Below are 27,575 nucleotides of genomic sequence, written 5' to 3'. Positions count from 1 at the left end.
ATTATCTTTGAAGACAATCCATGTGTTCACTTGGAACTTCAAGCTGGCTATTAGTAATATATCTGCCACTGGAAATTAACAGGTCATTAAAAGTTCGTACACATCCAACTCTAAAGAACAGTTCAAGACAGCAGTAATTCTATGGGTGTGTAGATTATGACATTTTGTACATAATAATAGGGAAACAAGAACTGGAGACAACAGTTCTAATCTACTCTACTTCTGCACTACTTAAACTTGATTTGGAGAAGGACTTCATGTGTTTTTGACACCCTCATCAAAATTCTAATCAGGCAGGTCGTACTCATGTGTTGAAGGAGTGCTAGCCCATAGTATTTTTTGCAGTTTCAGAAGAGTTGCCTTTGCAACTTAGAAAGTGACTTAAATTTGTTTCTAACTACTGCTCTTTTCAAATAGGTGATATTTGGCCCCTCTGGTCTTAGAGTAGAGAACCACATATCTGTTGGGCAGACTGTGACTCCATATCTTCCTGTTCTAGTTTAGGTCCTTGTCAAAATCTCAAAGCTCTATAAAGCTGAAGTACCACCATGCATGCAGAGACACCACTTAAGTATTAACATCACAGAAATACATGCAATTACACAGCACCACACACCACAAAATGCTACAATATTTAGTGTTCCAAGGATTATTTTACCTACTTGTCAATAGAGCCCACCATGTAGTAAACCATTGGAAACCAACAGATTGCATCCAGAAAATGCATATCTGGCCTGAGCAGCGGATGGGTCACAAAGTGAAAGACAACATCACAACAATTATATGGAAGCCACAGCCATCAATGATAATAAGTTTAAAGATAGTTTTAAACCACCTTAGGAAAAAAAAGCATTATTTTTATGCTAATGCAATGAACTGCTTATAAGTTATAATAACTGAAAGCAGTAATTTTACTCAAGGAAAAAAAAAGCATCAAATATGCAGTGCATACCAAACAAAAGTGTCTAAAACAGAAGTGTTACAGTTCTGTCAGATACAAAATAGCTTCCTTAGTGTCAGTTTAGTGATAATTATGGGTGCCTTCTACATGGAACCCCAGCTGCATAAAAACTTCTTTTACTTGAGGTTGGAATCAAGGTTGGTGTCCTACTAGGGATGTGATCTGAGGGGAAAGATCCACATAAACTATTATGTAGTTTACTTAAGAGAATATGAAGGAAATGATGCTTGACAAACTATGTGATAGAAAAATGATGAGCCTCAATAGCAGAATGCAATGCAAGCACTAGAGGGCACTGTTGTTTCAAATTCCAGTACAGCTGGAGATTTGAAAAGGTGAAGTACAAAGGCTAGTTTAGAGACAGTTTATAAAACATGGGCCGTTTTCGCACTTAGCGTTTGCTCCCCTTTTTCCGCGGCGCAATTATGTCCAGAGCATTTTTCTCGTTTTCCCACTAGTGACTCTTTGCGGCGTCGCCTTCCCTGAAGCCCCGGCTCAAATCGTTTTCCCACTGGCATCGGCTTGAGTCCGATGCCCTGTCAATCATTTTTTTTTTAAGCGCAAGTCTGGTCGCGTAATGACGTACTAACGTACTAACGTAACATCGAGCTGCTGCCTCCCCTTCATTTCTTGGACAAACCGCATCACGTGTGCTGCTGCTGCTTATGGATTGGCTGCAGCTGTAGAATCCTCCACAGCCCTTTATGTATTAACGGAAGCATTCACAGTGGAGAATCCTAGCACTAGATTCCCCCCCCCAAATTCTGAAGCACTAGATCCCCCCCCCCCAAATTTCCTCCGCTCTCTTTCCCCTCCCCGGCTGGCGCTTGCAACGGGGACCTGACTGATTCCTGCTGCCAGAGCTCCCCCCCCCGCTCCATTCTCTCCTTCCCCTTCTGTGGCGCGTGTGAGGAGCTCGGTCGCGTCTACTTTCTAACCGAGCGGAATGTAGCCAGGGAGAAGAATGCAGGACTCCAACTTCCCATTTTATACATGGCGATTTTGTGCAGGTCCAGAAATCCTGGTGGCACAGCTGAGGGAGGCATTCCCTTCTTAAAACACACACACATGGACGCTGTGGCCCGCACCGGCACTACATTCCCCCCCCCCCCAGCAATGGTCGTTTTCGCATTATCGAGATAACGCAACAGCGGAATAACGCAACTAAAGTCAATAATAAAAAAAAATTCTAACGAAACCAATTGAAGTGCCAATTGAGGCTATTCCAGGAGGGTTTTTTTTTTTTCTATTTGTTAATTTCGAAATATCGCTATTACGCAAAACTGTGAAGTTTAAAAAAAAAAAATGGCCGTGCCGGCACTTTGGGGAAGCGCCGCGAAATGCTGATGATTGGCCAAGCGGGTGGATGGGGTGGGAGGACGGAAAGGGAGAGGGTGACGCCCCCAAAGCAGTCGATCCGGCGTGGATGGATTTCGCACAGGAAACTCCGCTGAGTGGATCCGGAGTGGATCCGGAGGTTTTCGGAAACTCCGGCAACTTGCTGAAAAACATACTCCGGCGTAAAATCCCTGAAGCGCCGGAGCAAAGCGCAGCGCCGGAGCAACATGTGCGAAATCCAAGAGAAGATCCGGAGGTAAATGGGGCGCTACGCCGGAGCAAACGCTAGTGGGAAAACGGCCATGGTTTCTAGACAGCAGGTCTAGGTAATGTTTTACCCCAAAAACCATAGGTTTAAGATCTGTTGCCATTAAAGGCTGGCAGTCTCATGATATAGGTCACAAAGGTTTATATTAACATTATATTAACATCAAGGTAGTTGTCCTACGGTGGACAACTTCTTCTATTCCTGATTCAGTTCTGAAAGTAAAACTTTTGTAATAGTATTAAAGGAGCTTTTATCAAGCAGAAGAAAGCACTGCCTGTCACCAAGATAAAACCTCCATTTTGTCTCAGGAAGGCATCTCCTGTCTACACATTTTCTGTTTGTTTGTTCTGCATTTGGTTCACTTAAAACCTTTTCAAGTTTGTGGGCACTTGTGAATACTGGCACAGGGTGATGAGTGCAGCCACAAAATGGCCGCTGCAGGAAGCAGAGCCAACCACATGAGGGAGTGAGCTTATGCATAATTCTAAGAGTAACTTGGATTCTCTAACAGAATACCTTTTAAAGTGAACACAACTCAGTAATGCAGTGAAGATCCTTATGTTATGGTATTAGCTGTTGCTGGAGCTACAGTTTAAAAATCTCCACAGCCAGTCAGAATTTCTGCTGTGCAAAAGCCCCACCTGATCCCACCCACTTGGTAAGCATTATGTTTAATAACTTATAGGACCCATCAGTAACATTACATGCTGATGCAGAGGGCCCAAAATGCTTCATGCTAGTAGCTAGGTTTCTAAGGATTAGTCTTTCAAATAAATCTTGTACGTCCCTTTTTTCTCAGCATCTTCAATGACTTGGTGTCAAAATGCTTCCAACCTATTCCTTTAATATAATTAGTTGACAGTGGATGGAATCCTAAACAGGTTACTCAGAAGTATGTCCCATTTTATTTAATGAGGCTTACTTCCAGAAAAAGTGTCCTCAGAATTGCAGGCATAACACAATGTATCCTGTACACTTACGTGTGATTTAAAAAAAAAAAAAGTTTTTAAAAATTCACTTACGGATTATCCAGTAATAAGACTATTGGATTGAGCTCTTTCTTTGGTCTGTAATAAGCCCTGAGAGGAACTATGAAGTTGTAGAGGCCATTCCCAGCAGTCTCTGCAGCAACAATAATGATTTTGTTTTTGAATCCATAGGCTTTAGCGTCTTCATAATAGTTATGCTGGCACCCCTAAAAACAGAAATAATGGTCTCCATTCACAGTCATTCAAATTAATCCTCAAAACATAAATGTTGCATCCTGAAATTGTCTTGTATGATGATGATGATGAAATTGTCACTTTTAGGGTATCAGTTTGCTGAAATTTTTGATATGAGGCATAAACAACTTTCCAATTTCTAATAGTTCAACATACTTTCTAAGAGCACTTGCTAATGATGAAATCATTGATATAATTAATTTTTAAGGGTTTTTTTGTGATTTTAAAGCATTTTGTGACCTTAATGAATAATGTGACTTCAGCTTTTCATTGTTTTGTAAGCTGCTATGGAATCCAAGATGGATGAATGGATGAATAAAATATGATAAGTAAATAATACATTTAATCAGGACTGAGCCTTCATTTTACATAAATGAGAGTTCTATCATTTTTCAAGATTCACGAATGCTCTGAGATCCAACAGAATCCACTGATCACAATGGAATACCATAGTCCCAAAGTCTTGTCCATATTTGGAGGGAAATTCTCCTTTGCTCAATATTCCACAGTAGTGGTTGAATTCACTGCTGCCTTCAGAACAATTTAAGTTTTAGTATAATTAAACCATCTTCCTACTCAAAAGCCAAAGCCACAAAAACTCCTAAATATATAACCATGATCAAACATTATTAATGTACAGGAAATCAATCAATCAAATAACATCAGTCAATCAAATAAGTAATATATGTATCACACAAGCTTTGCATACATCTATATGAAATGAGTGAGTTTACCTTATCTAATCTTAAGCAGCAAAACGGCACTTTTTCATGAAGCAAATGGCAAAAGGTGGGAGAACTTCCTATATATGGGGAGTAAGGAGGATAGCCTTTCAGATACCTAAAAACAGGGAAGAATCCTTTCTTATTAACATTGTCAGTTATGAGCAAGCGTACAAGTTTTGTCATACCCTGTGGACTTCCTTATCTGTAGATGCTTTTCATGGCTTTATAATTTACTTCAGTTGGTACAGGATTACCAGAGAGCAATTTGGACAACTATTGTCTCCTTTTAACAGTCCTGTAGATGTTGCCATGAAGGATGGTACAGCCCCTGTGGTCACATTGTCCTGTTCCTCTTGCTCTTACCTTCCTCATGGTACTTTCCAGTCCCTCCAGTGCTTCAGCCTGTTTCCTTTCCCTTCAGACCCATACAACAGAAATATCAAGCATCAATACGAATCTTCTGCATTCCTTACATGGATCATCCCAGTTTGCCTGCCCTACTTGACTGTTTGCCTATCTCCTTTTGGTACACATGTTGTGCCATTTTGGTTTAATCCTGCAAAGACCTGTCTCCTCCTTAATGAGGCTCATTCTATTAACACGTATCATGTTCTCAAGAGCAGATGTGATTCTTGTATTGGAAGCCAGTAGATCACACTGAGTACTGGATTAGGCAGTTCCTCTTCTCTAGCTTGTAATTGATGCAACACTACATAAATGCATGGTCAAACCATTTGACCTTGAGCTTTCCCCCACTATATAGGAATTGGGGGGGGGGGGGGGCGGGAATCAGTAATTTTGACTTTGGGTATATTGGACCCAAAAAATATCAGTATTCCTGAAATTCTTAAATATCATATACTGGTGTGGTATTTGTATTCAGAGTTTTTGGGGTTTCAAAATTTCCAGGTGGCTTGGGGAGTTGTTTTTAAAGGTACAGGCACCAAAATTGCAGTGGATTTGCTGTACCTGTTCTTCAAGTAACTCCCAAATTTGAAGTACATTGGACCAAGGGGGTCTAATTCTACAGGCCCCTGAACAGGGTGCCCCCAGCCATTCTCCATTAGTTCCTATGGAGGAGGGAAACCCCTCCAAGCTACTTCCAGGGCAAAAGCCATGCCTGTAAACAATGATCACTGATCAAATGTATCCCATGGAAGAACCAATAACAATCCCAACAGAACTACTGCAGAACCCAGTCATCTCAGTAGAACCACAAGTCAATATGCCAAGGCAAATAGAACAAAATTCAAACCAGAAAAATCTCTGCAGTGCAAATTCAGGGTGGGGGGGCACTTTTGCAAGCCTAGCAGAACTAACTGCAATATGCAGAAGCCCAGCAGAATCCAGTGCCACTATGGCAGTGCAAGCTCAACTGGACTGATGTCAAACCAGAAAATCACAACAGAACATATCTATGACAAACACACTTGAAATTGACACAAGCAGCCAGGCAAGCCCATAGACCCCCTTCCCCGACACAAAAACAAAGGTGGGAGAAGGGAGGAAAAACGAAAGAAAAAGTAGTCCTGGGGAGCCTATAAACGCTGGCTCCCAGTCTTCTTGGTAAATTTCAAATATTTCCAGGATTTTTTAGGACCATTTTTTCAGTATCCTGAGAAATATATTTGGAGTGCTGAATACACCTAAAAATGCCAATAAGGTATTTTCAAGTATATTTTCAGTTTGGGTCTATCCAAATACACACCCCTACCACAAAATTGCTTTCAATTTTTGAACACGCACACACAGTATATATAGTAAAACTATACTAAGAAGCAGAATTTTGATGTTGTGCTTCTTGTCTGTTCTAGAACTCTAGCACATATCCTGAAGAAAGCTGACACCAGTATCAGGGAAAAATCTTAATGTTCTCCATCATAGACAGGTAATTTTTGTCATGCTTTTTTTAAACATATAACCTTAGTTATGTGATGTGAACATACTCTAGGCCGTTAGAAACTTCTTCATCTGAGGGAGTTGTTTCATCCTCTGACTGGTCACTTAAGAGGTCACAGGTATGAAGTGCTGAAGAATCAGCAACCTCCAAAACAGGTGCTATGCTAGCCCTTCGGACTTCTTTTCCACCCTCTGAAGGAAGTGTCAGGGTAGCCCCACCGGAAGATCTGCACCCTGTATCTTGCAGATCTATAGCTACAGTACCTGAGGGGAAATGCAGAGAAGAGTCCAAAAATTAGCATTTGCAAATGAAACAGAATGCCAACATGTTTGATTCAGTCATGAAGGGACAAACTAAGTGTGGTTGAGCTGTGCCTTTGTGCAGAATCAGGTCTCCTACTGAATTTTATACAGTGGCTATGGAGGAAGGGGTTACTCCTTTCCCCACCAGCTCATTCTTCATGCTGTATTTTAAATAATCTCCTACCCACCCATGGCCACATCACAGGAAATCAGTAGGACCTGGTTTGAAACCTACCATCAATACATTTCAATTGTATCCTAATTTAAATTTACTGAAAATTTAATTAAAAATATGGACAGCCTGGTGTAAGTAGGTGTAGTGCCACTAACCAAGAGAATTCAGATGGCCAGTGGTCTTGGCAGTGTGGTGCTGTTCCTTGCATATAACTGCCACAAAGTGAGATGAATAAAAACTGTACAATTCCAAAATACTGAACAAAATTTGGGCAGTGACACTAAGAAGGTATCAATCATTTACCATCACAGCCTCAGCAATGGGAAAAGGATGGTTCTCCCTTTACTGATTTTTGTTAAATTTCATTACAGTTAAAAGATTTTTAAAAAGGGTAAAGGTAGTCCCCTGCGCAAGCACCAAATCGTTACTGACCCATGGGGTGATGTCACATCACGACATTTTCACAGCAGACTTTTTAATGGGGTGGTTTGCCATTGCCTTCCCCAGTCATCGACACTTTCCTCCCTGCAAGCTGGGTACTCATTTTACGGACCTCGGAAGGATGGAAGGCTGAGTCAACCTTGAGCCGGCTACCTGAACCCAGCTTCTGCCAGGATCAAACTCAGGTCATGAGCTTGGACTGCAGTACTGCAGCTTACCACTCTGTGCCACAGGGCTCGATTCATTACTGCTAGGAATGAGCAAATATTCCCTTTTCCATTTCTTTTTATATTTGTTCAAAATTTTGTCAACAACTTCAGTTTCCATGATTGATTTTGTAGATTCTTTAGTATTTTATGCATAGTCTGTGCAGCTTTTATATTCAATTAATACAGCTACATGCATAAAATGTCACATGTGATAAAGTTTTGATGTATATATATCAAGAGCAAAACGTGTGGCAAGAAATTGATGAAATGGCATAAAAAATCAGTTTGAATTTGCAGAAGGCACAAGTTAAATTGAAACAATGAGTTTTTAGCAGGAATGAGTATTCATATCTAATCAAAGCCTATTAATCGCAGCAAGATATAACCGGATAACTGTTTTTCCTTATGAAGCTATATGAAGCTGCCTTATACTGAATCAGACCCTTGGTCCATCAAAGTCAGTATTGTCTTCTCAGACTGGCAATGGCTCTCCAGGGTCTCAAGCTGAGGTTTTTCACACCTACTTGCCTGGACCCTTTTTTTGGAGATGCCAGGGATTGAACCTGGGACCTTCTGCTTCCCAAGCAGATGCTCTACCACTGAGCCACCGTCCCTTCCTTTCTCCTTACTATTACTTATTTATTTGGAAAATTTGTTTACTACCTCTTGGATCTGCACATGGTGACTTACAATAATAAAACAAAACAAACTTGTAGCAAAAACAATAAAAACAAATCAGGGTAGTAAAATTAGCAATTTAAAATTCAATTAGTAATTTAAAAACTACCAGTAAAGATGACTACTAAAGGCTGGGTGAAGAAAAATGTTTTCTCCTGGTACTTCTAAAGGAATGGAAAGTAGGTTCCAAGTGAACCTCAAAGGGAAGGGGATTTCAAAGGTGCTACCACCCAAAAAGCCCTTTCTCTGTTCACTATCCAGCTTACTTCAGAAAATGTGTGTGTGTGGGGTACAGACAGCAGGGTTTGAGAGGAGGCTCATACCACTATTGTTGCACCCACAAATTGTTGGTTATTTTCTACCATTGTGGTATAGAACTCATTCACAACTGGATTTTTCTGTGTGGAAAAGGCAGTTCAAGAGAAGAATGATTGTTATATTGCAGCAATATGACATCGTCCAATGATGTATGAATTCAGCCTGTTGGCAATGTCTGCTGAGACTGAACAAGGCTAATCAAGATGGATATTCCTTCTCGGTTTTACAGATGGGTAATAATTTAGATATTGCCAGTACTGTTACAGGGAAGAGAAATAACTGGGCTTAGGATTCATTTCAGTGTTACACTGAAGGCAAGCATAGCGTGTCAGACTAAGACCTGGGGAGTTCAGATTCAAATCACCATTCAGCCAGAAAGCACACACTGGGTGAACGAGGGCCAAGCCAATAGATAAATAATCCCCATTTTTCAATGCAGGATACCATTGAATGTTACTTTATGTGCAGACCAGGGCTTTTTTTGTAGCAGGAACTCCTTTCTTTGCATATTAGTCCACACACCCCTGATGTAGCCTATCCTCCTGGAGCTTACATTTAGTCCCTGAACTAAGAACCCTGTAAGCTTTTGGAAGATTGACTACATCAGGGGCGTGTGGTCTAATATGCAAAGGAGTTCCTGCTACAAAAGAAGCACTGGTACAGACCATTAATTTAAAACATGTTTAAAGTTATCTGTCAAATAATGAGGTTGACCACTTCAGTTTTTGCAATATGTGCTGCAGCAAACAGTGAGGTTTTAAAGGGAGGGAAAAAAAACCTGAAAACACATGAAAATTGAGTGTTTCTACCAGAAAAAGAACTAGGGAATTTTACATATAACATCAATTTCAGAGAACATCAAAATGTTTCCAGCTAGCTTTTAATTGTTTTTATTTAATATAATATTTGCGCAGATCCATCTACTGAATATCTTAATAAAACAGCACTATTTTGCTTTCGCTTACCCATACTAGCGATTATACTGTGCACTGGCAACCGTGAAGGACCATGATAGAAGGATCTGGATGGGTGATTTTTCCGATGCTGCTCTTGCTTCTTAAATGCAGAATTTTCTTCTTTTGTTATGTTGATATAGAAGCATATGTCTGAAGGACTCATAATATAGCGAGGACCAGGATTCAGCAAAATGTTTTTGTTGTCTTCCCTCCTAACACCGATCAAGCAGACACCAAACCTTAATTTAAAAACATTTTTTTTAAAAAAAATTAGAATGCGGTGAACATTTTAATTAATTGCAAAACAATAAGTATGCAAATATCTATTTTATGCATATCTCCATCTTATTGCAGTGTTTAATATTGGAAATGAAACACATAAAAATATATAATACATGACACCAATTCAACACCCAATCACTTAAGTTCATTTACAAAATGCAAGCCCAAGGTTTCCAAAATGGCATTGCAGAATATCCATCATCACCAAGCAGTCACTAAATATGCATCTCTATAATTCCTTAACATTAACAGCCGATTAAAAGTGATGCTCTTGATGTTAGAAAACCCAGATTTTAGTATTAATAATTATATAGACCTGGTGTAGGTATGAATGTGACTAGTGAGAATCTTCAAATGATGGGCAAATGCCTGCAATGCTCTCCTCTCCACCATGCAAATAAGTTAATGTAGGGTTCAGGTATTTCAAAATATGCAGTTTTAGGGGGCTCAAAATATGCAGTCACATGGAATGGTTCATCTGAGTTGAGGGAAGGGGAGAAACATGCCGAACTAGGCTGTGGAACCCTAGGTGCATCTAGATTAGCAGAGTTATTTTCTAAATAAATTGCTGCTGATATTTAAGCATGATAAATTACCATGGATAGAGTGCAATTCATACTATGTGACAAGACCTGGCAGATGTTTGGGCTCTCTTCCAGTCAGATCTGTCAAGAGATGGAACTAGGGGGACAAAATTTTGGAGGCCATGGTCAACCATGGAGATGGGTAAGTTGTATCATTTTTTTCCCCTTTAATAATATTTGAGCTAGATTTGGTTAGGGTGAGGAAGGCCCAGAGAGAATCCTTGTTGGGTGGGGTGGAGGGTACTGTTGTGTCTCTCAGCAGTTGCGTTTCCAATGCATTTGTGATCTTTAGTAAACCTGTATAATTCTCCCCCCCCCTGGATTGGTTTGAACAAAGTCTCTTTAATGGCCAATTGATCTTCACACTTTCCATCATTATTAGGTTCTCTTTCCTTTTATTTAATAATAATAATAATACCTTTTATTTATATCCCGCCCTCCCCGCACAAGCAGGCTCAGGGCGGCTCACAACATATAAGTGCAATACAATAAAATCATACATAGCAATAAAATCATCATAAATCAATTTACAAGTTACATTAAAATTAACATTAAGGTGCTAAAATAGATCTTTCATAAGTTAGTTAGTAATTTAAAGGGTGATTTCCCCCCAGTTCTTTAAACCTGGCTATTTCATGATCCATCTCAAAATATGGGGGTGAGAAAGAGTCAAATTAAAAACAAAGAGAATCCTTAACTCTAGAAGGAGAAAGAACTTCTATACAGGAAGCATGAATGGACAACAAGGGTTAGAAATGGGGAAAAAAATGTGACATAGAACATTGGTCAGGACACATTTTCTAATATGTAAGATCACCCTCAACACATTTTGAATATTAGAGGAGAAACTAGTATCCTGAACTCGACTTAGATAACTATAAGAAGTTCTGATTTATTATGTTATACCGCTTAATTTCATAAATGAGACTCTTCAAGAGAATGAAGCTATACTGTGAGGAGCTTTTCAGCACATTAAAAAAACTGTGCCATTATTGCTGAATGGAAATCTGGTATTTGCTTTTTTACAGAGCATTCTTACATTTATTTATTAACAACACAAAATAGTACTATTCTTGTTTTCCTTTTAAAATAATACTACTTTAATATGTGGTTCATCTTATAGATGGAAAAACCAAGTATCATAATCATGTGTCCAGAGTAAATAGCCTGTTCGTAAAACATATTCTTCTCAGGTTGATATAGGTAACTATTTACACTGGGGTATCTCAACACTGGCAGCATGTTATCACTTAGTAAAACATTCATATGTATAATTTTGCCAAGGATTAAGATAATTTTACCACAGAAACCCCAAAGAGTTCTTTTTTAAAAAGTGAGGCATAAGTTTCCCCAACTGTAAATTAAGACAATGCTAAACTGGATCCCTCTAGTATATTTCTGCTCAAAATGTTTAGGGTCAAAACCATCAGAAATATCTCTTTTGTGATTTTTGTTGTGTTTCCCAGCCCCTTTGTGTGAGCAGCAGCCACCAGGAGATAACTTGAAAAGAGATATTGGGAATTCACTGTAGAGCTAGTAAGGAAATTGAAAAACAAATAAAAACAAGTCTTCTAAAAATTATGCTACCAGTGAACAACCACTGCTACACCTCACATGTCTATGAGAAAGGGATAGGCCTTCCAGAGCAGATACTGGTTCCATGAAGTCTGCATTCTGATACTTTTCTCTAAAAATGCATCCAGTGGGTTGGGCAAGGGACTCCAGGCAACTCAACTGGAATTCCTGATTAAGTCTTCATCCAGAGATTAAAAATACCCGATGTCTGGATCAACAACACAACAGGTATCCCACCAGCTGCAATACAGGCTTGTTGCAGCTAGCCGTGCAGCCCTGTGTATCCCCAATGGACCAAACCAAGGGTTGCTGAAAGGAAGCCACATTAAATCCCCCTGTTAGGAATGAAACATACTTTTTGTGTGCATGGAAAGATGCATATGTGAAACTCTTTCCCTCATATTCAGCAAAAAACACACTCTCCTCCAGGTTAATGTGATACACTTCATTACCAGAGCATCTGCCGTACATTTTCTGCCACTGTTCTGGTGATTGTTGGCCCTCCCTGAAACATAGACAAAAAAAAATATTGTTCCACTGTGCAGATCAAAAGTGGATGCCTGATATGAAAGAGGCCCCACCTCCGCTCCTTGTTCTCCACATAATAGTATCCTGCAACTGGGACAAGAACTCCCTCATGAGCCATTATCTGTCCTGAACAGAACTCTTGCATGCAGCTATCAAGGCAGAATGCTTGTCCTTAGTCACAAACCATACCCCCCACCCCCACCCCCGGTCTGCCATAGACTCCACAAGTCATAACATCTACTGCTTAACCTTTTCACATTACCAGGGCTTTTTTGTAGCAGGAACTCCTTTACATATTAGGCCACACCTCCTTGATGTAGCCAATCCTACTGGAGCTTACAGTAGGCCCTGTACTAAGAGCCCTGTAAGCTCTTGGAGGATTGGCTACATCAGGGGGCTACGACCTAATATGCAAAGGAGTTCCTGCTACAAAAAAAGCCCTGCACATTACTACATTATGACACTTCTGCAAGCATTATAGGAAGTTCCTCCCATCAAAGTCCACAAGAGGGGAAAATATATATTTTAGGATACTAAGTATAAACAGAAAGCTGGCTGTGATGAGAAATGAATATCAAACAGCTTTAAATGAAACAATACAGCATTTCCCCCTTTCTTATGTTAATTATCTGTTTGATAAAGAAATAGCTAGACTTTCATGGGCTCCCAAATCCTTTGTATACTTGACTGAGCACATTCATGCTAATGAAGTTATATTTCTTCTTCATTGTTCAAAAGTGGCAGGCAAAGCTGCTTTCCCAGTTTGTTTCTCTTAACGGATTCCAATGAAGGGGGCACCATTAATATCCTGGCATTTGTCTGCCTCAATGTGCTGCAGTGTTTCTTCCACCTTGGGGGATACTAAATCGCCATGCAAAAGGCTAAACATCTCTGTGGGTAAATGTCAATGTTTTATTTGTATTCACAATGGCTATTTTTTTCCCTTGGAACTTTTAAATGTTCTTAATTAGATACAGTATTTGCCTTAACACAGCAATTCACACTCTAATACAAAAAACAAAGAATCACAGTAACTATTTGATATGGGATTACCACCTCCCCCCCCCCCCTTCCCCACAAGCTTCTGTGCCTTTAAAAAGCACAACTTTTTGTAGGCACAGCTTTTCTTACTACTTTTGGGCCTGGCTTCCTCACCAGCCACCAAGCAACTGCTTGTGTGAGTACAAACAGGAGGATGCCAATATACTGGGGTAGCTCAACACATCTTGGCCACTGGCTGTTTGGGAGATGATAGGCACTGCCTCCTCAAACTGCACTGCTGCTGGCCAGGTCCAAGATAATGCTGGAGGGAATTTCAAAGGTGAGGGCAAATTAGGAAGAAAGGAATGTTGCATGCTTGGGGCACAAAGCACCTTAAATCAGCACTGATCACTGCAAGGCTGGCAGGTTTCCCGTTTTATACCCTACCTTTCTCCTCAGTGGGAACCCAAAGTAGCTTACATGACCTTCCTCTTCTCCATTTTATACTCACAAAATGGAGGTGAGGCTGAGAGTATGTGATCAGCCCAAGTTCACCCAGCAAGATTTCATGATAGAGCAATACTTTGAATCTGGGTCTCTCATATCCTAGTTTAATACTGTAACCACTATATCACACTGGCTCTTTTATGGCAAACAATTTGCCAGCTTTTTGGATATTCAAATTCTTAATGGCAAGAGGAATATGGTGATGAAAAGTGTCATCAAGTCACAGCTGACTTATGGCAACTCTGTGGGGTTTTCAAGGCAAGAGACGTTCAGAGATGGTTTGCCATTGCCTGCCTCCATGTAACAACCATGGTCTTCCATGGAGGTCTCCCATCCAAATACCAGCCAAGTCCAAGCTTGCTTAGCTCCTGAGATCTGATGAGATTGGGCTAGCCTGGGCCGTCCAGATCAGAGTACCAAGAGGAATGTACAAAATTCCCCCCCACACACTATTCAGTATTTGATATGTTTTTGACAACTACAAAAACAACACAAATTGAAATAACTGATTTAAATGAAGTACTCTAATGGAGACTAAGGATGTTTTTTGGGAGATTTCCTAGGAAGGGCATGATCCATAATATAAGTGTCACCACAGAAAGAGGTGACTTTCTTAATCTGAGAAGGAAGATAAATGGAACAAGGCAGCAGATACATGAGGATGGAAGGAACAAATGGGAAAAGATGCCATGCGATAAATCAGGTAGCCTATGAAATACCATATATATAATATAATATGATGGAAGGCTTAAAGATAGTGGTTAGATGCAAAAACTGTGTCGTCATAGGTGATTTTAACTACCCGCAGATTGATTGGGTCAATATGTGTTCTGGTCAAGAGAAAGAGATTGAGTTTCTAGATGCTCTCAATGACTGTGCTATGGAGCAGATGGTCTCTGAACCTACCAGGGGTGAGGCGATCCTGGATTTGGTCCTAAGTAATGCCCAAGACTTGGTGAGAGATGTAAAAGTGATCGAACCGCTTGGAAGCAGTGACCATAACGTTATTGATTTCACCATATGTATAAATAGAGAGTTGCCCCAAAAGAGCAGCACAACCACATTTAACTTTAAAAGGGGTAAATTCTCTGAGATGAGGAGGCATGTGAAGAGGAAACTGAAAAGAAAGATAAATACAGTCAAAACACTTGGGGAAGCTTGGAGGCTAATTAAAACCACGATCCTAGAAGCTCAGATAAAATATATACCACAAGTTAGGAAAGGCACAAACAAGTATAAGAAAAGGCCTGCATGGTTAACAAACAAAGTAATGGAAGCTGTAAAAGGTAAGAAGGACTCCTTTAAGCGGTAGAAAGCTGGTCCAAGTGAGATTAATAAAAGGGAACACAGGCTGTGGCAAATCAAATGCAGGACTGTGATCAGGCAGGCAAAAAGGAACTATGAGGAGCATATTGCAAAAAACATAAAGACCAACAATAAAAATTTCTTCAAATATATTAGAAGCAGGAAACCAGCCAGGGAGGCAGTGGGGCCCTTGGATGACCAAGGGGTCAAAGGATTACTGAAGGAGGATAGGGAAATGGCTGAGAAGCTGAATGCATTTTTTGCCTCCATCTTCAATGTGGAAGATGAGAAGTATTTGCCTGCTCCAGAACCACTTATATTCAAAGGGGTGTTGAAAGACCTGAATCAGATTGAGGTGACAAGAGAGGATGTCCTACAACTGATAGATGAATTAAAAACTATAAGTCACCAGGTCCAGATGGCATACATCCAAGAGTTCTGAAAGAACTCAAAGTTGAATTTGTGGATCTTCTGACAAAAATATGTAATCTTTCATTGAAATCTGCCTCCATTCCTGAGGACTGGAAGGTAGCAAATGTCACCCCCATCTTTAAAAAGGACAGATATTGTTTACCTTGACTTCCAGAAAGCTTTTTATAAAGTTCTTCATCAAAGGCTCCCTAGTAAGCTCGAGAGTCATGGAGTAAAAGGACAGGTCCTCTTGTGGGTCAAAAATTGGCTAATTAATAGGAAGCAAAGAGTGAGTATAAATGGGCAGTCTTCGCAGTGGAGGACGGTAAGCAGTGGAGTGCCGCAGGGCTCAGTACTGGGTCCCATGCTCTTTAATTTGTTCATAAATGATTTGGAGTTGAGAGTAAGCAGTGAAGTGGCCAAGTTTGCAGATGACACTAAATTGTTCAGGGTGGTGAGAACCAGAGAGGATTGTGAGGCACTCCAAAGGGATTTGTTGAGGCTGGGTGAGTGGGCGTCAACGTGGCAGATGAGGTTCAATGTGGCCAAGTGCAAAGTAATGCACATTGGGGCCAAGAATTTCAGCTTCAAATACAAGTTGATGGGGTGTGAACTGGCAGAGACTGACCAAGAGAGAGATCTTGGGGTCATGGTAGATAACTCACTGAAAATGTCAAGACAGTGTGCGATTGCAATAAAAAAGGCCAACACCATGCTGGGAATTATTAGGAAGGGAATTGAAAACAAATCAGCCAGTATCATAACGTCCCTGTATAAATCGATGGTGCGGTCTCATTTGGAATACTGTGTGCAATTCTGGTCACCACACCTCAAAAAGGATATTATAGCATTGGAAAAAGGGCAACTAGAATGATTAAAGGGTTGGAACACTTTCCCTATGAAGAAAGGTTAAAACGCTTGGGGCTGTTTAGCTTGGAGAAACGTCAACTGCAGGGTGACATGATAGAGGTTTACAAGATTATGCATGGGATGGAGAAGGTAGAGAAAGTACTTTTCTCCCTTTCTCACAATACAAGAACTCGTGGGCATTCTATGAAATTGCTGAGCAGTTGGGATAGAACAGATAAAAGGAGGTACTTCTTCACCCAAAGGGTGATTAACATGTGGAATTCACTGCCACAGGAGGTGGCAGCCGCTACAAGCATAGCCAGCTTCAAGAGGGGGTTAGATAAAAATATGGAGCAGAGGTCCATCAATGGCTATTAGCCACAGTGTGTATATATATGTGTGTGTGTGTGTGTGTGTGTGTGTATGTATGTATATATATATATATATAATTTTTTGGCCACTGTGTGACACAGAGTGTTGGACTGGATGGGCCATTGGCCTGATCCAACATGGCTTCTCTTATGTTACCATAACTCAATATATTGATCTATGATAGATTAATAAATTAGGCTGCCACTTCCTGCTATCAATGGGATACTTCCCACTGATGCTCCCCTGCCCCTTCTGGTGCTCAACTGATCAGTGAGGGGAAAGGGGGGAGAAGACAATATTCCCAATCTCTATAGTTTTGATCATAGAGATTGGTGGAATCCTAGAGCACATCACTGATGTCCTTTCCCCCATGTCCTACTCCACCCCCCAAATCTCCTAGAGGTTTCAAGCATATGTTTGGCAACCTTAACAATAATTCAGCCTTTCTGATGGGCTAAACATTTAGAAGGAATATTGCTAAACTAATATGACAGTGCAGCCAAGCAGTTCAAATTTATGTAGGAAGGTGTTTGCTTACAGGTACTAAATATTTCCATTCTGCTGGAACAGAGAAAGGAAAGGTCACTGATAGCCATTTGTTCTTAAATACGTAATGCCATACCCTGATGCCGCTGTATACAGGTCACAGCACAGTTTTATTATTATACTTACTGCCCTCTTGACGTATGAACTAACAGAGTGATGAGCGTAGATGTAGCTGGACAAATACAGTTTAAAGCTAGCATTGCATATTTGAATTCCTCCTCACATACAACATGATCTGCAATAAAAAATAAGAGCACTATTTAAGAAAGAGAAGCAAACTGATGGCCCATGGCTGGAATTTGATCCTAAGGCCCCCAGAGTGACCACAAAAAGTCTTACCAAATGTGAATCAAGAAGATACACTATGCCCTGAGGTTCATTCGTAAAGAAAGATAACATCCAGCGTTTGATGCTCACATTGTTAGTAACAATATTTCCCCCTATCTCTCAGTTGACAGATATGATAGAATGAAAAGTTATAAAAGCTAAGAAGCATACCTGGAAAAGTAAATTTAAACCTGGTGTAAACATAAAATCAACAACTGTTACCATTTTTCACAGCTATGGCAGGACATGAGAAGAAATTCCTTTCTAGGCGCAAAATATATTAAGGGCATGGTCTGTTTGGTCCACAGTCAGCTGCCATGGGAACAAAGTTCCCATAAGGTTCAATAAAGTATTTGCTCATGATCAGTTAATTCGTCTTGTTTTTCTATTCCCTCCATGCTTTTTGTTATTACTGCTCCATCCTTTCTTCCTTCATTCAGGGACCAGTCTTTTGTGTTTGTGCTACTCTGGAAAATAAAAGTGCATTGAAGGCATTTTATGATAAACAGATTTGCTTCTACTGCTACAGCAGTACTTTAATACTTCCTTGAATTATTAATTTATATACAAAATTTCTCACATTTTTAAGTCCAACCAGGTCCACCTGCAATATAAAACATATAATAAAACAAGTTAAGCCAAACTAAACAAAAAGTCTTCACCCACTGGTAGAAGGCAGCGGTAGAAGGGAACAGGTGAAATTCCACAACCTCAGTGTCATGACTGAGACTCTCTCTCAGGTTGCAATCCATCTAACCTCAGAAGACAGGGGAACCTGAAGGAGGGCCTCAGAAGATGAATGTTGTGGGGTAGGTTCATATCGGAATAGGTGGTCCATTACAGCATGCTGGGCCAAGATCATATAAAACTCCAAAGGTCAACACCAGCACCTTAAAATTGGCCAGAAAACACATTGTGAGATAGGCTGACGAAAATGGACCAAGACTGCAGTGATATAGTCTTTATGGACCACTCCAGTCAACACCCTGGCTGTAGCATTCCGTACCAATAGAAAGTTCAAAATACTTTTCCAGGCAGCCTCATACAGAGCTCATTGCAGTAACCTAATCTAGACATTACCAGGCATGCACTGCAATGACCAGGTGTTTTCTTACTTTGTTGGAAGGAGATGGGGAGACCTTGGCTCTTATTTTTCTTGTTTATTTATGCCCCACCTTTCTCCCCACTGGGAACCCAAAGTAGCACCCATCATTCTGATCTGCTCCATTTTGTCCTTTACAGCACAATTTGGGCGGGGGGGGGGGAGAAGTCTTTTGGGAGCAGACGAGCCACTACGTGGGCGCAGGAAGGGTTTGCACCGACATACGACCAGTGCCACCACAGTGGAGGGGAGTTACATGGATGGAGGGCTGCCTGAGCGCCGCTCTGCCCAAGAGCAACAGCTCCTGAGGGCTGCGCCTGAGCATGGGTGGAAGTGAGGCAGAGCGCGGCATTCAGGCTGAGGAGGGGGTGGAGTTGGGGGCGCAGCCAGGCTTAGGCGGCTTCCTGAACAGTTTGGCCCATGACACACACACCCCTCAAGACACGCAGCATTATGTCTGCAAAAATAGCAGCGTGTCCCATAGGCACTCATTGAAACCAAAAACAAAGGTCGCCTCCACCGCTGCGGAAGCTCGCAAGCCCCTTAGGGAGTAGTGTAATTGCCTCACCAATCCCCTCATGCCTCAGCCTGGCAAGCCCCCTTCCCGGTGCCCAATTGCGGTCCCTCCTCCTAGAAATACTTCCGCTCTGCCTCGCACAACTCAGTTGTTAGGGACAGGTTTGCATGGTGGGAAGCTCTGCCAGCAAACTCCTGGCCATACAGACTTAGAATGAGGGACAGACAGGCACGTTGGTGACGGGTTTTGCAAAGCGTGGTTGCTTTGACAATATCTTTGATTTGTGAGGGGGAGAGAGAGGTCTCTCCTTTGAGGCTAACTGCTCTTGTTTCCAGATCTCCAGAGGTTCCGGGCTCCTGGAGGCTCTGCATGTGAGGACTGTTGCCCATAGCTGGGTAAGTTCCACTGCCCCCCCGTCCTTCCCCTCCCCTCACTCTTGACCACTTGATGTGCATGCGTCTTTGGCACTTGAACCCAGCAGTGGGCTCCAGCAGGGGGCATTTGCTGAGCCCATGCCCCTGTGCTGCTGCCTGCTCCCTTCCCTTGGTCTGCCCTCTGCTGCATTCCCAATCCCTGGAGGTGCACGGGGGTGTGTGTGTGGCAGCTGCCCCAATGCAGGGAGGTGGATCAGAGACTGTCCCTTTAAGAGAGTGCCCGGCTGAAATGCAGCCTGCTCTTCCAGCTGCCGCCCCTGCAGGTGCTCTTGATCTCTGTCTCCATTTTGCAGGTGGGACGCCAACACAGGCTTCCGCGTGTGTTGCTCCACCACCCTCCCCACTCCCTCAGCTGCTTCTGCCTGCCACTCGGAATGAAGCCCCACCCACGGTGAGACTGCTCAGCATGCTCCAGGGAGACTATTGCACTCTGTTCCAGAAAAATAAAGTGTGAGCTGTGCCCTCTGTTGTCTCTCCTGCTTGGCATCTGCTGCACGTTCCTGGGGCAACCCCCTCCCCATCAGTGGCCTCTCTGAGGGAATGCCTGGGAGGGTGGACAGACTTGGTTCTTAGAGGGGGGAATGGGCTATGTGCCTCCACGCTGCCGCCCGCATGGCTGGACAGGAGAGGGGGTGCCGCCCCTCAGCCTGCCCAGGCTGAGGGCCTACACAACCACACAGGGCTGTTGTGTGCTGGGCACTTGGGGGGGGCGCTGAAGTGGATGCATGCCCAGTGGCTCGCACTCTGAGTTCTGTGGCCCCCAAGGGAGGTGTTCCTTGCACATAGCAGGGGGCAGCAGCAGGGCAATACCGGGGGGGGGCTCCAGGGGGTGTCTTTTGGACTTGGTCTGGCCACTCCCAGACACACATTCCAGCCGCTGTCTAGGACAGTGAACTCCTGCACTTGGTACTTCCTGCTTGTCCGTGCATGCCTCTGCCTGCCTGTCTGCCTGCCATTGGCAGCATCTCTGACAGCGGGAGGGAGTGGGGGGGATTGACGGCTTCTCTGGCACGGGCTTTCCACCCCCTCACCCAGTCACGTGTAACGGGCTGGCCAATCCCGTGGTCCTGCATGAGCCTGCGCCTCCCCCACCCCCGCCTTGGCAGTGGGTGAATGGCGTGCACCTGGGTGAAATCACCATGGCGATGGGTTCACCATGGCAACAGCGTGGTGTAACGTCTCCCCTTTGGAAGCCAACAAGCGGCGCCATAGATCCGCCCACGCCCGAGCTGCCGGCCATCATGTATGTCTGGATTGGGCTGTTAACCTCCTGAGAGTAAAAGTCAATTCAGAGTCAGATTTATTGCTCATAGCCAAAGGGCATTACAACCATAACAGAAAAGGTACAGATTTTTTTGAAAAGATCCACACACCATACAGAATTTAAAAGAACAAGAACTGATCAAACCTCAAAACATAACAAATTATGGTTAAGAGAAATATTTTTTTTTTAAAAAAATTGTTCCCATAGAACAAGCTAAATCACAATGATTTTGAACAATTTACTATCTGGTCAAACGTAGTTTTAGCTCATATTTGCTTAGTTGCCAATGCACCTAAGCAATGTGAATTATATAGGAACCTATATTGGATCACATGAGACCATGTGAATTATATAGGAACCTATATTGGATCATATTTAAATTACTTTTTTCACCACTGAGCTTGAATTTAAATGAGTTAAAATAGCTGTGAGAAATTTATTTAGGTTAACAGTAAAGAGGGTAACACAAAACATAGCCCACTAATTCTAAAGTTCCAAAGAAGCACAATCACAGGTATTTGGGTATACTGACCAGTTAGCATGGCTGCTGCCAAGTGAATAACTATAATGTGAGTTTATAAAATGTAATGCTGGTCAGATAGCTATTATGATGCCTTATATACCATCAAGAACATCAGTGTTTCTCTATGCCAAACAAACAAAAATGTTCTGAGTGCTTTCTCCTGTATGGTTTTATATAATTACTAAAAAAAAAAAAAGTTTTCTCAAGTGCTACAACGAAGTGTTTCATGCATTTCAAAGGCAGAGAAATTTCACTTCTGACTGATATTACTATATATTATTAAATAAAGGTTGTGGATGTGATCTGGTTAACCTGTTTACATTGGAGAATGAGTCATTCTCTGTTATAAAAACTCGACTTAAGTTCATTATACTCTCCACAACACTCCCATGGCACATGCTCCTTCCCACAACCATAGTGTTTATTAGTTACTACCAATTCCCATCACACTGTGAATTTCTCTATCTTTCTGGGCAATTGCCACTGACACAGAACAATCCTTGGACTAGGATGAGAAGTGGCAAGAGATTTTATAATTAGAGGGGGAGGGAGAACTTACCAGAGAGTGAGTCTGAATGTAGCCCGGTCCTACCTGATACCCAAATCTAAATAACTGCCCAGCAGGTAATATTGATGGTAATATATGGCTCATATATTACCGAAGTAGTTAAATCTCCTTAAAGGTACAGTTTTTAAAAATATAATATGTGAAGTGGCTTTTACTCCCACTCAAAATTAAAATGTGGAGTGACTTTCTGCTCACAGAAGGATTCTCCTGCTCACAGAATAAATCATCTCATGAGTGAAAAGACTCCTATGAGTGGAAGTGTACCTTTGGATATAACTTGATCAAATTAGTTCTGATGTCACTGGTTTGAGGTTTATGACTTTAGTACCTGAGTCATAGAAGTCAAAATGTTAAATGCAAATAGTCCTGCAAAGTGGTTTGCCAACTGCCACAGCAGTGACATTTGTGCCTCTAGAATTCAGCAAAATTTCTCCCCTAAATTACCTTAGCACAATTCTTGTCTCTGTGAAACAGAATAAACAGGAGTTTTTAAAGTTGTTAGCATAACTAGTAATAGCTTTGTTTTCGACTTTTGTTCTGTCTTCCATGTTCAGAACAATTTTCCAATTTCATCCCTAAATTGCTTTTTAGAAGTATGACTTCTCTCAGTAGGGTTATCTCATTTTCACATTCCCAGAAGTATTGATTTCCACTAACTTAATCCACATTCACTTTGAGCGGAAAACCTGATCCAGTCGCCACTGTGCTTCTAACTTAGATTTCTTTTTTCTCATTCTTGGAACATGAAGTACTTTCTCTGTCTATGTATATTTAAGATAAATATACATAGAGAAAAAAGACACGGAACTGTCTATGTCATAGTAAAAATGTAAATAGCTCTGGTAAAATGCAGGTTTTACATAAAAGAGAATAATTTTAGTTTATATTGAACACTCATATACACATGATTGTATGTACAAAATCAATGTTAATTTGAAACTGCTTACACCTAAATAATTGCTTACATCAAAGGAAACCTCTCTTTAAACACTTGTGGGATATATTTTTACATTAATTTTCCTAAGCCATCTTGAAACAGTTCCAGGATTTAACTATGTTTTGTATAAACTGGGGATCTATGAAGAATCACAAGAGGAATAATTGATGGGGAAATTTCCACTCAACTCAACTCCTCCCTCACAGTTTGTCATTTGTATAAGTTATTCCCTAGCCTCTTCCATTTCTTTTTTCTTTAACTGATCCATGATTGCTGTAAACACACCAAAGGCAATGAATATGCTCAGTCCTCACAAGTCTGTTTTGTGGGAGAAGATCCCTTGAATATACAGAAACTCTTATCTAGTCTGTAATGTCTTGCTTCGCTGCTGTTGTGACTGGCACATCCCACCCCATTTGGCAATGGATATTCTGAGGATCTATAATATGTTGAAGAACTGTTACAGGGTGTGATGAGATGGGCATTTTGGCCTGCCATAGCCACACACACCCACCTCTGGATTTAACAGGCGTGATCACGTTTGCACAACTGTTCCATGTGGCCCATTCGCACCTACCTCGTGACGTGACACCTCCCACATGCATTTAATAGACACTAGGTACTTCCTGATGGCAAAGTCAGTGAGGCGCTTCCATTGTGCACCCATTAAATTGGCCTGGGTGCACCATGGAAGCATTTTTGCAGCCCATCCTTGATGTCACAGGACCACGACTATGTTGTACAGCAAGAAGGCACCATCTGATCACCGCAGCATGTCTAGTGGCTTTTTAAAAACTAAGAGACTGCTGTGGCAAAATCCCAGTCTGATCACACCTACAGATTACTCTTTTGAAGAATGTGTTCTACAAAGAAGCTAGAGAACTTGCTCCCAACCTATTCCCTAGAGAGCTGCAGTTTACGGGCTTATTTCAAATTTCTCATTCTCACTGTTTTGACCTCCTCATACTCCACCCATTTTCATTTTATTTTCTCCTTGTACAAAATGAACTCTTGACTATTGATTCACATGCCATTTTGTGGTTCCATACATTGAATTCTTCCCATAGAATGTATGCATTTCCTCAACACCACTGCTGCATCAACAAATCACCATTATCCGTTAAATGTGTAAAGGACCTACATTGTGACCGATTCCTCACTAGCCTTTGTCCCAGTCTCATGCTCCTGTTTTCCCTGGCTCTTCTGCCTGATTTTACACACCTTGTCATGGGGCTGCAACTTGCCCCACCTCTTTCCTACATTTCCTCCATGGCTTCAGGATCCTGGCTTTTCAAGAAGTTTCCTTTGACCTGTGTCCAATCTCATCATCCTGAGTGTGAAACTCATGCCAGTTCACATACACTCCTCATAACATGTTCTCCCTTCCCCACACCCTCTGAGTCTGCGTACTGCCCATCAACAAAACTGCAAACTATTTTCCTCCTTGTGTATGTAGTTGACACCGGGCAAAATGGAGAATGGCAGTGTGTGTGATGTTTTCAAAATGTCTGGTATAAAAAATAGAACCAATAGAACAGCTGTTGCTTCACATATGATGCTTTTGCCATGTGAAACTCTTGGGCTAATCTGATTGTGATGTAATGCAACTACACATGTGCATAAAAAAGAGCAGAGAGAAAGTGGGAGAGAAAAGGGGAGGGAGCCATGGAGAAATGAGTGGCAGGAAAACAAGAAGGACATGCCTCCGACATTAATCAAAAACAAGTTATTGTGGAGTAGAGAGCAAGAAGGGAACATGCAGCCCTGATCCTGATATGCCAGTGAAGAATCTGGCAAAAAGATCTGTCGTGAGGAGCCCTGTGCTGAAAGGGAGGCAAGTACTGAGTGCGAAATCATTCACTGTTTATAAATGCCTCATAAATTGTGCATAAAACCCATACAACATGCACACACAATACAATTATCTATAAAATCAACAGGGAGTGGAGAAAGCAGAGAGCTGCCAAAGTTCATAAAGATATAAATATATACAAAAACAGGAATGAAAAATGGACCATCTGCTGAACTTTATCGTAGCTTCCTGGCTTTAGAGAACTACTTTTATTGAAACTTCAGCTTCTTTCTGCCCTCTTTAAGTGGTTATCAACTACTGTCAACATTTTGGGCTTCATAAAGCAAGATAGGTTCTCATATGCAATCTTCATCAGGCTGGTAGTTTTGTGTGTGTGTGTATGTGATTGTCTTTCAGTGTGTTTACAAAGTCACATGTTGCCACATATCTGGGAATGCACAATAGCGTATATGTTCTGTGGATGTCTTAGTTATGCTCAGGGCTTTTTTCTGGGGCAACATAGTGGAATGGAGTTCTGGAACCTCTTTGTGGAAACAAAATTATCAAAAAAATGTTTAAAAGTTCATGAGGGGCACCCACATGTTTCTCCTTCATTTCCCAGTTTGGTGTAGTGATTAAGTGCATGGACTCTTATCTGGGAGAACTGGGTTTGATGCCCCATTCCTCCACTTACAGCTGCTGTAATGGTCTTGGGTTAGCCATAGCTATCACAGGAGTTGTCCTTGAAAGGGCAGCTGCTGTGAGAGCCCTCTCAGCCCCACCCACCTCACAGGGTGTCTGTTTTGGGGGGAGAAGATATAGGAGATTGTAAGCCACTCTGAGTCTCTGATTCAGAGAAGGGAAGGGTATAAATCTGCAGTCTTCTTCTCTTGATAGTTCTGGCACCTCTTTTTCCAGAAAAAACGCCCTGAGAGGCTGTTTTTATTATGAATTGGAATGATCAAATATGGACTGCAACACCAGTCATGTGTGTCATAGATTCCTAAAATACTGTTTACAGGAACAGAAGTGAGTGGTTGAAACTCACCTATAAATCTCATCATGTAGCACAGAAGCCCTAAAGCATAACTTGCTTCATCCATCCATCCATCCATCCATCCATCCATCCATTCATTAACACATGTATAATGCCACCTTTCTCTCAGATAACTGGAACCCAGTGTAATATGTAGGTATTATCATCTATTGAATTCTGAACTCGACTTCAAAGAGATCAAAGAATCTGCACACTGGGTCAGGTAGAGAAAGGAGGCACTACCCCAAGGAAAACCCTAGATTTTCAGCAAAAATCCTAAAAGTTACAATGGAGGGTATTATTAAACATCACATCTTTAATAAAAATGTGATGTCATACGATCACAGTTGGCATTATGGGGTTGCCTAACAGCTGCATATAGTTAAATATGGTTTAATAGAAGGTGTGACTGTGCAGAGGAATAAAAGTGGCTGCAGGAGTGTTGTGGAGGGCAGAGCACAAAATATGAGAGTAGGGAGGAGAACTCTATGGAACTGAACCAGGAAAGCAAGTGGAGAGGTACCTTGGGAGCCAGTTTGGTGTAGTGGTTAAGTGCATGGACTCTTATCTGGGAGAACCAGGTTTGATTCCCCACTTCTCCACTTGCAACTGCTGGAATGGCCTTGGGTCAGCCATAGCTCTGGCAGAGGTTGTCCTTGAAAGGGCAGCTGCTGTGAGAGTCCTCTCAGCCCCACCCACCTTGCAGGGTGTTTGTTGTGAGGGAGGAAGATAAAGGAGATTGTGAGCCGCTCTGAGACTCTGAGTGGAGGGTGGAATATAAATCCAATGTCTTCTTCTTCTTGGGTATGAGTCCTCATGTGTTCCTCTCTTGTGCCTTATAAAAACTACAGGGAAGTAATAACTGACTATGAATTTATAGGCAAATTTTAAAAATGCTCCTCAAGTTAAAGGATGAGACTTGGAGTGAATTCATGCATGCATGTACATCATTAGGTTGTTCAGCACCTGATAACTCAGTTCAATGTGTGGGCTTGAACTGACCAGTGTCAGTGAAGACCCAGAAAGTTCTTGCTTTCTCAACAAGGGTACAACTACATGTTACAAACAACATGTGGATGCATTAAAAAGTAGCCTTACATCAAGCCCAAGCCCATAACATTTCATTTAAATGTATCCTGTAATGTCATTTGTATGATAAGAATTTATTCATATTTGCTAGCCAGTTATGTTAGAACACTGAATAAATTGGATATTACTGCAGGAGGAAAGAAGGGTAGAATGCAACACAAAGCTGTCATTTTTGACTAAAATCCTGTAGATAGTTTTGACCTTGGTTGCCACTGTTCAATTGACCAAGTATTTTAAATAAGTTGACCAGGTATTTTAAATAAACTGATGAGATGGAAGGGCCCACTGAAGGAGCTGTCCAGTTATTGAAATGGTAAATGCATTAGATTTTTTGAACAAAAGCCTCTGGTGTAGGCAAAATGCAATGGGCAAAAAAGATGCCAGTCATAAATAAAAAAGAAAACATTCATTTACTGCAATCCATGAACCACAGAGACTAATGTAATTTCTGTAATGACTAATTTCTACTGCTTTTCATCTTGGCATTTAACCGCTGGATCAATTCAGTGCATTAAGTATTTAGACACCTGGGTATAAGAGAACACAGTTTGA

At 41.5% G+C, this 27,575-nt stretch overlaps 1 protein-coding gene across 5 annotated transcripts in view; it reads right to left on the bottom strand.

Annotated features, from left to right (window-relative positions):
- KCNT2 (potassium sodium-activated channel subfamily T member 2) overlaps positions 1-27,575 on the bottom strand; it is a 364,082-nt gene that overhangs the window by 79,306 nt on the left and 257,201 nt on the right. For 3 of the 5 annotated variants that reach the window (XM_060232366.1, XM_060232367.1, XM_060232369.1), the window contains exons 15-20: positions 17,561-17,669; positions 12,291-12,440; positions 9,504-9,733; positions 6,462-6,678; positions 4,525-4,630; positions 3,590-3,762 (exon numbers count right to left, since the gene is read on the bottom strand). In XM_060232366.1, the coding sequence (XP_060088349.1) occupies positions 3,590-3,762; positions 4,525-4,630; positions 6,462-6,678; positions 9,504-9,733; positions 12,291-12,440; positions 17,561-17,669 (985 nt within the window). Of the gene's footprint in view, positions 1-662; positions 735-3,589; positions 3,763-4,524; positions 4,631-6,461; positions 6,679-9,503; positions 9,734-12,290; positions 12,441-17,560; positions 17,670-27,575 lie in introns of all 5 variants that reach the window. The other 2 variants (XM_060232364.1, XM_060232365.1) reach the window with 1 other exon arrangement.

This window comes from Heteronotia binoei, chromosome 2, assembly GCF_032191835.1.
Source record: "Heteronotia binoei isolate CCM8104 ecotype False Entrance Well chromosome 2, APGP_CSIRO_Hbin_v1, whole genome shotgun sequence".
Taxonomy (NCBI): Eukaryota; Metazoa; Chordata; class Lepidosauria; order Squamata; family Gekkonidae; genus Heteronotia; species Heteronotia binoei.
The sequence above is the reverse complement of the archived record's forward strand: the minus strand, read 5'-3'. Positions and strand labels throughout refer to the sequence as shown.